The sequence below is a fragment of the Teleopsis dalmanni genome, chromosome 2 (genome assembly GCF_002237135.1).
Source record: "Teleopsis dalmanni isolate 2A chromosome 2, ASM223713v2, whole genome shotgun sequence".
NCBI classification, from domain to species: Eukaryota; Metazoa; Arthropoda; class Insecta; order Diptera; family Diopsidae; genus Teleopsis; species Teleopsis dalmanni.
In genome coordinates, this window is record NC_051847.1 from 104,818,543 (window position 1) to 104,832,370 (window position 13,828).

The 13,828-nt window shown below is 33.2% G+C and overlaps 2 protein-coding genes across 2 annotated transcripts; one reads left to right on the plus strand and one right to left on the minus strand.

Moving 5' to 3' along the window:
- Positions 1-4,229: 4,229 nt before the first annotated feature.
- Positions 4,230-6,953, plus strand: LOC119675272. The gene is made up of 5 exons (XM_038086460.1): positions 4,230-4,262; positions 4,353-4,752; positions 4,806-4,908; positions 4,979-5,526; positions 6,859-6,953. The coding sequence occupies exons 1-5, from the start codon at positions 4,230-4,232 to the stop codon at positions 6,951-6,953; spliced, it is 1,179 nt and encodes a 392-aa protein (XP_037942388.1).
- A 2,148-nt stretch (positions 6,954-9,101) lies between these two features.
- Positions 9,102-10,795, minus strand: LOC119675273 (the record flags this gene model as incomplete). The annotated part of the gene is given in 1 exon segment (XM_038086461.1): positions 9,102-10,795. A coding segment is annotated over 1 exon segment (1,694 nt), but the record flags the coding sequence as incomplete, so codon positions are not given.
- Positions 10,796-13,828: the final 3,033 nt, after the last annotated feature.

The window sequence follows — 13,828 nt, forward strand, 5'->3', positions numbered from 1 at the left end:
AAAAGGTAACTAACTTTGGAATTATCGACATTACTTTCGATATTACTTTTTCAATTTAAACCATAACATTACATTTTATTCAACGTAACGATATAATGAGTATCCTAAAATTGCAAAAATTAATCAGCTTTTATTGTTTTAATGAAGATTTTAAAGTTGTAAAACTTCTTGCAAGTCTTCCGATATAATTTTAATGTTCCTTTATAGACAATCTTTTATAACTAAAATAATAAACTAAATATTTAAATACTTTGTTTACATAATATGATAGTATTTTGCATTTTTTTGTAAATGTGTGAATATGTTTAAATTATTTCCACCCTCTTTGCTTCCTAGACTAGAGGTATGCTTAACTCTGGCTATTTAGATCGATGAGTTTAGGATTCTTACCATCAATAAACCTAAGATTCTGACTACTATACCAGACAGCATGTTTAATTTTTGCACATGCTATTGTCTTGCCTTTGCAACTGTCGCAAATATCATACATAATAAAATAAATATTAATATAAGAAATTTTCATTATCTTTAAGGGATCGGTAGCTTGTTGGCTGTCACTTCAGAGAAGAATTCAAATGGACGAAACAGGCTGGACTATTTTACGTATATTATCCCAGCGTAATAATGATGAAGTTGCAAAAGAATTCGTTAAGCTCAAATCAGAAATTCGTCAAGAACCAACCATGGGTACTTAATCGCATTTAAGGAAGTAAAAGTGGTCATATGTACGTACCAAAGTACATACATACAAATGCGCTGTACTTTATTTATATGTTATATTCAATCATTATTAAATACTCGAAATTATTATATAACGATTAATACGATTATTCCTTGTACAAAATAATCATAAGTCATTTAAGAACACATAATCTATATTAGAATGCCAGTAACATAGTCATTGCATTAACTATAATTAACTAATCGCGCCTCTTGGTATATTTATGTGAAATGTTTAGTTCTGTAAGTATTAATAATATAAATAAAGGCATATTATCATATTGAGTAAAGATTCTTATATGTCCGTACCTGTAAAAATATTTAATTTTAAATTATTAAATAACTACTGCTAATATAATCTATAATAATTAACATAATGAATAATACCAATTAAAATATTTTTGTTTTATTTTCTAAGAGCTTTAAAAATAAAAATGATTCAGAAGTAATATATTTTGAAGTTAATTTTTTCTTGCCGATAGTGGCGTGTCTTTATGACGAAAGAAACTATTTAAAAGTTAGACGGATTCGAATAGCAAAGAAAGAAAAGACAAATACAAAAATTTATTTAATTTATTGAAATTTGGCTGACCATACAATGCTGTTTCGAGTATTGTCAAGTACTCTTTATCAGCGGTCTTAGAAAATAATCAAATTTTATTTAATTAGTTTATAGTCCGTATATAATTTGTTTGGACTGCAAGTGCCAGGCTTAGAACCCGTGCCTGTCAAATTAGAAATGATGACTAATCGTGTTTATCCACAAGTAGCCAAGGCTGCACAAACTTTCATATTTCATATTTCATACATGTTTTGTTTGCTTACGAAGCATCCTATTGCTTCAACGTAGATACGATGTATCTACGTATACATTGCAGATATTAAAGATCGTGAGTATTGTATAGAATGAAAGAAAGTAAAAAAAGTAAGCAAAAATGCGTTGTATAATCTTAAAACTATTATAAGTCAGATAAATAAAAATTGATCGTCTACACAATATTTTAAATAAGAGGTATGCACTTGAATTTAATATTGCAACGTCATGCAACGTCAAATCGGTCATGGGAGAAATATGGACTTTTCAAGTTCAGGCCAAAAACGAACATTATCTGCTTTGTGATTTGTGGATTAAAATTGCGAATGCCAAACGAATTGAATTTTAGCTTTCAACGGTATTCCATGATCAAACATATGCAATTGAATAATCTGAATGAATTTAAATTTCTAAGCGAAATGATCGGCGAATCAATCTTCAATCAAAGATTGTGTAGTGGCTACATTCTTAATATAGGTACGTAGTGAATTTGGAAAGTCAGTTAAATAATTTCACCGTTTTTATTAACTACAGTGTCGATTATTTTCAAAAACAGCAGTTTGCTTGGCAGCGATTACTGTATCTGAAAGTAAGTTTCGTCAATATCAATATTATTTTGCCACCAAGGTTAGGTTAGGTTAGGTTATACCGGCGATCCCTAGTGGATCCACTTAGGCCTATTGGCCCATTGTGTTACCATACATATAGAAAAAACTCATAGTTTAAAACCACCTAGAATCTTCTGTGAAGCATGAAATACTATTTAGTGCCAGGTCCTGTAATTGGTCAAGGTCCTCAAGAAAGGGGGCTCTAAGAGTAATAAGTTGCCGCCGTGCATGAGCTTCACAAAAACGTAGTAGATAAGAGCTGCGACAATTTTGATTGAAGGGGAGACTTAATCTTCTAGCATGGTTCCCCAGTTTACAGTGACCTGTAAGTAAACTTACTAAAATACCAATATATCTACGGGGTATCTCAATGGAAATTTTAGATTTCCTTTTATCGGAAAGTGACCAGATTGCATACAGAAGCCTGCATATTATTGAGTGTTCCCATCTTCTAATAAAGATTTCAGTACAGAAAGAACTCAGTAACAATTTCCATGATGTTAGCAATTGGCCCAGGTTATTTAGGTGTTTCGAGATTAGAGAAATATTGAGCTGCGTCCACATTTCGTTTAGAGATGTGTAGCAGTCAAAAACCGTCCTAGAAATAAATTGGACTGAACTCAAGGGCTTTAGAGCAGTTTGACTGTCTGAGAGTATGTATATATTCCTGCCAAATATATCATCCACATTCAAACAAGTTATAGCTTCACTAATGGCAATCACTTCTGTCTGAAAGATAATGGAATGATCTGGAAGCCTAAAGTAGGAAGATTTATCAAATTCCACTGAAAAAACTCCTCTGGCTACATCACTATGCATTTTGGATCCATCAGTGAAAATGGTTAAGCCTTCACCTAAGGACGAACCATCTGACGTCCATAAACCTCTAAATGAAAATTCGACATTAAATTTTCTCTCGAAGTTGAGAATGGGAGAGATGTAGTCAACGTTTTTTGGAGCAAAATTGAAAAAATTAAGAATGGAGGCGTATCCATAATCACTGGCTCTCTATTGTGAGGTAGCTTTTAGTCTTAGAGCAGATGTTGCTGCCATTTGTTTACTGATAATGTCCATTGGCAGTAAATGAAGCATTAAACCTAGTGCAATTATGCATAACGCCTTGCTAATACAGAGTTCAGCTCTTCGCTGAATTCTGTTAAGTACCGAGCAGTACGAAAATTTATCAAGAGCTGTCCACCATATCGTAATATCATACAGCAATATGGGCCTAATGACAGCTATATAGAACCATTGAGTGATATGTGATTGAAGACCACATTTTTGTTTCCATTCATCTAAGATATTAAGACCATTTTGCAGAATATCCCTAAGAGTGGTGGCATATTCTATGGCGACTATTATCGCAATATCATCCGCATTGACAATAATTTCGCTGCCCTCTGCATTCAGTTTTATTACCAACTCATTCAACACTATGATCCAGAGGAGAGTACTCGCCCTTCGGGGGTACGTCTGTTCACCCTTCACCCTAATTGGGGTTTACAAAACGCTATACTTCTACATATATAATTCTTTCAAGAGCTTTTAACATGAGAGATGGGGGGCTTTTTGGGCAGAGTTCATTGGAGTTATGATATGAGGTTTTTCTTACTTTGAGGATACAAACTACTCTAACATCCCTTCATTTAGTCGGAACATAGTTCAAAATGAAACAATGTCTAAAAATGGTCAAAAGTTGGTTGTGTATTAGCTCCAACTAATTTTGGAGCTCAATTGGGTATATACCAGCCTGTCTTGGTGATTTATAGGATTTGAAATTAATATGGCGTTTACATCGGCCGAAAATGGCTCATTTTGAATGGGCCATTTGAAAGTGTTTACATTCGTTGTATTTCATTCGTTCTCATTTCTCAACAGCTGATTTGTCAACTTAAATTTTATTTGAAATTTGAAGTAGTAATTTATTTTGTTTAAATTTACATTTGCTTACAAAAATGAACAATCAACATAAAAAAGTGATTATTGCAGAACAATTAAATTCTTTACAAACAATAAAAGCTATTGTAATCACATTAACAAGTAATATAAATAAAGCGAAACGAAAGCAAAAAAACAAAAAAATAAAAATGCAATTGTTAATGAATGCACTAGTAGCCCAAGTAAAACCTGTGCCAAAAAAATGGATGAAGGTAAAATATATAACATAAAAGTAAAAAATGTATAATATAAACTGAAAACTTATTTTTTAGCTTCGATTAAGTACTTTTTGGGAAGAAGAAATTCCAAAAAGAGATGCATCGTTTTTCAAGAAAAACTTCAGAATGACAATGGACACTTTTAAAGAGTTATGCGATTTTGTCAAAAGTATGAAAAAACAAAACAGTAACTTTCGTAGACCAATTTCATTAGAGAAGAGAGTTGCCATTGCAGTGTACGCACTTGGCTTATCCGCAGAGTACAGAACTGTGGGCAACCTTTTCGGAGTGTCGAGATCATCTGTATGCATAATCCTTAAAGAATTTTGCACTGAAGTCTGGAAAATAATGCAACCAATTTATTTAAACCAGTACCCCTTAAATGAAGCAACAATTCGTGATTGCATCAATGGTTTTAATATATTAGGACTTCCACAATGCATTAGTGCTATAGGTAACTCAATATCCAATGTGGAAATAAGTGAATAAGTGAATTTTTTGTTTCAGACGGTTGTCATATTGAAGTGCGTCCTCGAAAGTCAGAAGCCATTGATTATTACAACTACAAGGGTTGGTATTCTGTAGTATTTATGGCAGCTGTAGACTATAGGTAGTGATTTACAATTTATGAATTGAAACCTAAATAATTTCTTCACTAAATAACTTCTTCTATATTAAAGATGCCGCTTTATGTATATTAACGTTGGTTACCCTGGTCGTTGTAACGATTCTCAAATATTTAAGAAATCTAAATTGAAACAACATCATATGAAACCGATGATGAAAGAATTTTGTGTTGAAATAAATGGCGTGTGCATGCCTCCACTACTGTTGGGAAATTCTGCATTCTGCTTTTCTATTTTGATGAAACCCTATCCCTTTAGTGAGTTTGCTAGTCCAACAGAAAAGCATTTCAATTATGTTTTTTCAAAGTGCAGAAGGGTAGTGGAGAACGCTTTTGGGCACCTCAAAGCAAGATTCAGAAGAAGATTCAGAATTGGAAAGGGACTAGACAACCACATTGATAATGTTAACTTAATTATAAAAAGTGCTTGTGTCCTACACAACTTTTTAAATGAGAGAAGTGACAAAATTAACCGAAATTGGAAAAATCAATTAAAGGAATGGGAAGCCAATAACGTCAAACCCCAACCAGAATGGACCGCTATATTAACTGACAACGATCCAATATTCGAAAATATAAGATCAGCCATTGCTACATTTTTAGGTAATCTTTATTTATTAATATTACTAATTACTGTTTATCCTTAATATTACTATATTAATATTAATAGTAAGTAATATTAATATAGTACTGTACTTATAACATATTTGATTAATATGATTTATTATTATACTTAATACTGTAACGAACCTTTCTGGCCGGGGTTTTACTCGCCGGATTCAAGGTTCAGTCCTACAATAAATTTATTTGATAGGAACAGTGGAATACGGTGGATGGTGACGTTGGTACGGTGATATGGTTTGAAGAAATGTGAATTTCTTCTCTATACAATGGATTTGACGTAGAAATGTTAATTTCGACGCCCCTGACAAAAGGTTTGAAGAAATGTGAATTTCTTCTTTATACAATGGATTTGGCGTAGAAATGTTAATTTCAGCGCCCCTGACAAAAGGTTTGAAGAAATGTGAATTTCTTCTCTATACAATGGATTTTGGCGTAGAAATGTTAATTTCAGCGCTCCTGACAAAAGGTTTGAAGAAATGTGAATTTCTTCTCTATACAATGGATTTTGGCGTAGAAATGTTAATTTCGACGCCCCTGACAATGGATTTGGTATGGGTGCTAATACTCATGTGGTATTATCACCTTACCGCGTAATTTACTAACGAAAATTTGATTTCGTTATGAACAATAGAGTAATCGAAATTTATATTTCTATCACTATTAACGAAATGTTAATTTCGTTATTAATTATGATTTTTAATAGAAATGTGTATTTCTATTAAAAATAAAAATAAAATAAAAAAAAATAAAACAAAATAGAAATCGAGATGTAAATTTCGATTCTTGGTGTTTCAGCACATGTAATATAGAGCGACCTGTTCTTAGCTCGCTGTCTTGCTGAATGCCCGTCTACTGCGTTTGCTTCGCCTTTTATACTTGCGAGGTGCGAAGCAAGCAGTATCTTTGTTCTTGTGATTTCAACGGTTCGTTGTTTACAAGTTTCTTTCTATTGTTGTTTGTTTTCTTGTTGTTTATTTTGTTTTTATTATATTTGTGTTGTTTGGTATTATTTGTGTAGTAAAATTTAGTTAGTGTAAATTTTATGTTACAATACTAATATAAAAATATTTATATTACATACTACGGTATGCAAGCAGTGCTATGCTTACTATACTATAATTATTTATTATTATTTTTTGTTTAAAACTTCTAATAAAGATTGCTGGTAGTTTTCACAGTTATTGACCAATCTCTCCAGCAAATCGTTTCGCCGCTCTTCAATACGCTGCCAGTTACCCTTATTTCTCTTATTTTCCTCCCTCATTATTTGTAACTCTTGTAAAATGCTGTCTGTTTTTGTTCTTTTTGCAGATCCTCCAGAAGATGGTGTTTCAACCGCAGCAATGGAATTCGCATCTGTAGAAGAGTTAAGTTGCTGCAGGGGAGAAGCTGCGTCCGCGTTATAAAGAAAATCAACTGAGTCGGACAATGGATAAAAAGTTGTATCTTCATTTGATTTCAAAACTGCTGGCTGGCCAATGGAGAAATATTTTAAACTACAATATTACTTTACTTATTATAAATTCAAGAAAAATATTATAATTACTATACCTTATCTATGATGGATGTCCTGTTTCATCCATCAATGTTTCGACGTTGTGGATTTTGAAACTGCCTAATAAGGCATGTACCTTATGGTACAGCGACCAAATAGAAGGAGATCCACCCGACATGCCCATCGCTGCCTTTTCTTTTCTATAATATATTTTAGGTTTCATATTAGTTAATAAATTTAATTGTATTAATTGAAAATTTAATTTATGTAACCTAGTAAATAAATAAATAATATACTTTATGTATAATTTAAATTAATACAAGAAACGTAATTAAATTTACTTATACTTGCTCGTCAAGTTATTTATTTTATTAGAAATTCCTTTAACGGACACCTCCATTCCACGCAATGAAAGTTTTCGTTGAAATTTTTTTATATATGTGGTTGTTTCTTATATTCCCACGGAGGTTTTCTATGTCTTCCGCCCAAAGTTCACACAAAAAGTTTTCCGCATCGTGCGGCCACACAATTTGTTTTCTTTTCAGTAACTTCTCGCAGCTCATTGTTACAAACAATTCAAACTGAAATAAAACTATCAAATATTTGTTTACCTTGGTTTTGCTTTTATTTAGGATATGTTCAATGGATTCCTTTGCATTTGGAACATATGTGGAATGCATTCGAACCTCTTTCAAACAGAATGTGAGAAAATGGTTTATTTTCGCGCTTCAAATTTTATATGCAAGAATGAGCCATCCGCTTCTCATTTTCGATTTTTGACCAAAATGAGCAATTTTCGGCCAATATAAACGCCATATAAAAATGGCCCATTAATTATCTGCAGGTTCACTTTAATAGATTTAACTGGCACTCTATTAAGGCACTTCGTGGATGCAATTACCGAAGCAGATGATCCCGGAAAGTGAGTATCTAGTAGTAATTCCAATGATTCACTGTTATTGTTGGACCATGTCCCAACAGCTTTTCGAGTAACTCAGAGACGGGTAGATTTTGGAATAGGATTTTCTGTAGTCTAGAGGTTTCGGAATTATTGTTTATTTCCCGACAGTATAACTGCCAACTAGTTGTAACGACTCTTCCTTGGGGTCCATTCGATTTGCTAGGGTATCCTCAGCCTCTCCAGGATCGTTACAATAAATTTTATTTGCAACCAAAATATTCAAAATTATAATCCCTTTTAAGTTTGTTTTATTTAAATACTTTTATTAAGTAAAGTTCATTAAGTATAGTTAATTACAATTTAATACAGAATATTTATGTAGGAAAATTTTGAACAGAAAGGTGTATTTAAAAGAATTTGCTTATGACGGTTGATAAGAAACTTCAACTAAAAACACACGTCTGTTCGGTTTTAGAATAAATATAAGACTCGTTTATTTTCTATAATTTTTGCTCTTAAATACTAAATTTTACATAGTCTAATAATTTGATTTAATTAGGTTTTTCTTTTAGGTACAAGGTTAAAGGAAATGTACCTTAACCTTTTTCTTTGTTACCTTATTTAATTACTTCCTTTTCCTTTACATTTTTAACTAATCCCTGTTATTACATTTCATATTTTAATGTCTAAAAGAACCTTGGTAATAAATATTTTAAGGCTTTGAAAAACCTTTGTTAGAAATTAATTTAATTTACTAAAAATATAAAATAAAATACTAAAATATTAAATAAAATGCTAAAATATTTAATACCCAAATAACTGAATATGTTACTTAGGTAATTAGCGCGCAGACACATGTTCAAAATTTGAACATTCTGCAAGGGGCCAGAATCTCCTACCGAGAAAACTAGTGATGTATGCGCACTTATATGATGCCATTCAAATTCTCGGAGTTGTAGCTTATCTTCTTTAAGAATGGCCAGTTTACTTTCTAATTCCTTAATTCGCATCATCAGAGATTTCATGTGGTCTGCCGTTTTGAAATAAGGTCGCATATTGTAGTATACAATTAAATTCCATGGTGTTGAAACGTGATCAACTATTCCAATTTTGCCCATGTATAAGGTATCGATGCCAAGCTCGTTTACTGATCCTCCAGCGTTACCTGTTGACAGCCATAATAGCGCAAAAAAATACATTAAAATGTTGTAACCTTTTCTTAATTTTGGTGGCTTCTTTTTATCTTCAGTTGTTGATATGTGTGACACATGCTTAGATATATTTTCTTCAATTTGTCCCATTGGCCATTTTGCTGGATGACTCAATTCGTTTCTAGCTATTTGTCTCTTTTTGTAATTTTCCTGTGTCACCAAGTACTTCACTTTCCATTTTTTCCAATAATTGATTATTAATTTTTGTATCGGTTTCCACCGGTCCCAATTACTAATTGTACCGTCTGGAATTGGTTCAGGGATGCTTAACAATGATTTTTCTATTAAAAAATGTGCGGGAATCAATACTGCATCTTCTCCAACCCCGTCACTCTGTTGATATAAAGGTCTTGAATTGAGGACTGCTTCTATTTGATGCAATAAAGTTGACATTTCTTCATATGCTAGATTGGTTTCTCCAATCACTCGTTTTAAGTAATATTTTAGCGATTTTCCACCAGCCTCCCACATTCCACCGAAGTGTGGAGCAACCCTGGGAAAACATTGAATTGATTTTACCTCAGTCTCCCACATTCCACCGAAGTGTGGAGCTACCCGTGGAAAAAACTGCCTTTGAACGCTTTCTGAATTACGTTTATTATTATATTCTATTACAGTTTTTAAAGCCTCCACCGTTCCACCAAAGTGTGGAGCTGCCGGGGGAAAAAAATGCCGTTGAACGCCTTCAGAAACTATAATTGGTGCAATTTTATTATTGGATTTTGTTGCTGTTTTTCCTCCTTCTTTTTCCATTTCATATTTTGCTTTTTGGAGCAATTCTTGTTCAGCCGCTTGTTCACGTTTACGTACCGCCTGTAAATGTGCTCCTGCATCCTGTGTCTTACCTGTGGAAAGTTCTATTTGTTTTTGTAAGTCCCTAACCTGTTTTTGATACATTGCTTCGAGTTTATGTTGCTCAGTAGTTTCCTTTTTCAGTGCAGCTATCTCCTCTTCTTGGAGTTCATTCTTCACTTCGAGTTTCATGCGAGCTATATGCTGATCAGCAATTTCTTCTTTCAGTGCAGCTATCTCTTCTTCTTGCTCTTTATTCTTTACTTCGAGTTTCATGCGAGCTATATGCTGATTAGCAATTCCTTCTTTCAGTGCAGCTATCTCCTCTTCTTGGAGTTCCTTCGTAATCGTACAGAAATGTACTTGGTTTTCCCAAAATGTACTGTAGTTTTGACATTGATCAAGTTTTTGTTTCAGTGTAGCTATCTCCTCTTCAAATTCTGCTGCAAAGGATATCCATTCTTTTTGGGCTCCCCCTTTTTTCTTAATGCGCAATACTTCACGAATTGAATTCTTCGATGCTTCTTCCATATTTTTTCCCATGCTTTGTATTCTTTCGTCCAAATTCAACTTAAGTGACATGTAGTCATCTTGAATTCTTATGTATCTTTCATCCTGGACGATCCCCAAATTATTTTCCTTCATATCAATGGTTAATTTTTGTTGAATCCTTTCCCATAAGGAACTCACCTTCCACTGATATTTCATTAAATCATTTCTTGAGTTGTCGTCATACTTAAGACTTCCCCCAATGTTGACTATATTTTTTTCTATTTCACCAAACAATATCGCGTATGTCTTTATTGAGTCTCTTGTATGTAGTGTTGCCTTTGTTTCTTCTGATAACATTTTTGTTGTTTAATTTACAAAAACTTTCTTAGTTTTGTTTTTAATTTCCTTTATTTTCTCGTTTATATTCCTACGAGAATTATTCCCCAAACGCTTATTAACCCTTGTTAATTTTTGCGTTTCCTCGGACCAAGTGGACTGTATATTCTTCTAGGTTTGCTTAGTTCCGTGCCTCGTATGGACCACTTATCCGGCTCGAAGGACCACTTATGAGCAAGAAACTTCAACTAAAAACACACGTCTGTTCGGTTTTAGAATAAATATAAGACTCGTTTATTTTCTATAATTTTTGCTCTTAAATACTAAATTTTACATAGTCTAATAATTTGATTTAATTAGGTTTTTCTTTTAGGTACAAGGTTAAAGGAAATGTACCTTAACCTTTTTCTTTGTTACCTTATTTAATTACTTCCTTTTCCTTTACATTTTTAACTAATCCCTGTTATTACATTTCATATTTTAATGTCTAAAAGAACCTTGGGAATAAATATTTTAAGGCTTTGAAAAACCTTTGTTAGAAATTAATTTAATTTACTAAAAATATAAAATAAAATACTAAAATATTAAATAAAATGCTAAAATATTTAATACCCAAATAACTGAATATGTTACTTAGGTAATTAGCGCGCAGACACATGTTCAAAATTTGAACAACGGTAGAGATGTCCTAGATGTCTTCGATACGAATTCTTTGTAGGACCTTGCTTGGTTTCTTCCGGGATACTTCTTCTGGGCTATCTATAGAAATGTTATTAGAATTAAATTGGTTAGTGAATATGTAATAGAGAGTTACTTTAGACTCAGTCGATGTTATACCGCCTGTCGTGTCTTTGTAATTCTATATGTTTATTTCTTCATTGAACACCTCTGCGATAGAAAGTATTCTTATGTTTATTATGAGAAATCACTTTTACTCAGTCGACGTTATACCGCCTGTCGTGTCTTTGTAATTCTATAGGTTTATTCCTTCGTTAAACACTTCTGCTATTGAAAGTATTCTTTAGTTCGACTTGCTATTCTTAGGTGTATGTGTCTTAGAAATTATAAACCAAGTGTTCGCATAAGTAAAATACTCGTCTTATATACACATTCGACCGAGCTTTTGTGTAGCACATCATTTTTGTTTACAGCTGGTTTTGGTGATCTTTTGTTTATTTCTCCGTTTGGTAATTTGCTGTCTCATCTTGCATGCGGTACTCGAATACATATTTTATTTCTTTGCATTTTCTTGCTATTTTCGAATAGCTTCCACGGCGAAAATTTTTTGACAATTCTGGTTTGGTTGTTTCTGTGTTTTGTTTTGATTCTCATCAATGTGCTTTGTCGTCTCGTGTAGTTTTATAATTTTTTCAATTTAAAACATAAAAATATTTAAATATATTTAATAAAACAAAGTGAAAATAAAGAAAATGTGGTACGTATTTTGTTTACTGTTATTTATTTAATTAATTGATTTCAATATTTATTAAGTAAATTCAGTGAGTGTATTGCAAATATACGTGTACGGGGTGGGTTTTGGTATGTAGGCACATTTTTTTGAGTTTTTTACAATAATTTATTAAATTCATGATATTTACAACATTTAGTAAGTTCGTTTTTTTTTTCAATTTAAATATAAATATAAAAAACATGTGTTGTTTTATAAAACATCGGTGTCCTGTTGGCGTGTTTTAGTTTGTGTTGTTATTTTCTTCAGTAGGTGGAAATTTGGGGTAAATTTCCATCCTTACATAGTTCTATTAGACCTACGTAAATTTTTCTTATGGTTTTGAAGAGAAATCTCGTATTCTAACCAATCACTCTCATGATTGTTTAATTTTGCCCTATTGAATACTCTCTTACACTCCTTTCGTAAAAGACCTAAGTCTTTATTTCACCAATGTGGGTTGCATTTTCTACTAGGTCGAGTTAGGGGACATGCATAATAAAAATTTTCATTGAGCACTGAAGTGAGATCTTGGAATTGATTGTCCAGATCAACTCAATTAATGCTGTTTTATATTTTATCCAGTTTGTATTTCTATCATTTCTGTACGTTTTCTGATTGTAGATGCTCGATTCTTATAGGGTTAGGATATATTCTAGAATGATGTGGTCTGAAAAGGAGTGCTGAGTGGACACTTTCCAGTTCTTGACCGATTAATAAAACTTGATAGTAGCGAAAGTGACATCTAACACTTCCTGATTGTTTTTGGTAATAAAACTTGGCCTATTGTCATCATTACAAATAAAAAGATTGTTACTTAAAATAAAATTAAAAAGTAGCTCACCTCTTTCCCCTACTTGGTAGGCACCTTGACGTGGTGTAGGGGCTTAGCTACAGACAATCTTGCTGACAAAGGGTCTCCCGCTCACTGCCTACGCTTTGGTCGAGGGACCTGATGCCGGTCTGGCTTGTAGGTACAACAAAGAACTACCAGTAGTTGTTTTTTCCTGTAGTTTATATGTACGCATGTGTGCTTTTATTTCCTTGTGTTTTTATGTATGCATGTGTGTCTCATGTTAGAGTGAATGTAAGTGTGAAGGTCCACTAGGTATCTGGGGACCAGGGTTTATGATGAATCAAGATCGTCCATACGTGGTGCAGAGCCACATATTATAGCGGATCTAGAGAGGAAAACTCAATAAAACCCGCTATCCTGGGTGTATGAACGATCGTGCCCAAGGATGAATGGCACTGCGTGAGTGTGTCTTAGAACGGTGGACTCCGGATACCTGGCGACCTCCGGTTTCAATTTAGCTTTTCCGAAGTAGAGGGGGCTATGTTTCGGACGACCTTCCACTCCCCTACACTCGTGGGAATATTTATAGATTCTTTTAAAAAAATAAATACAAAAAAAACAAACACGGAACTAGGTACCAGTTCCGAAGATGAGCTCCTGGCATCAAGTCAAGAAAACGAGTGAGTCGAAACCGCAGTATCAACCTATGCAGGCAGTAGCAGCCGTACTGCGCCTACTTCATCCTTAATAGCAAAACTGGTAGACAAGAGCGCCAGCCATAGTGCGCCTGCTGAAAAATCAAAAAGTCTGA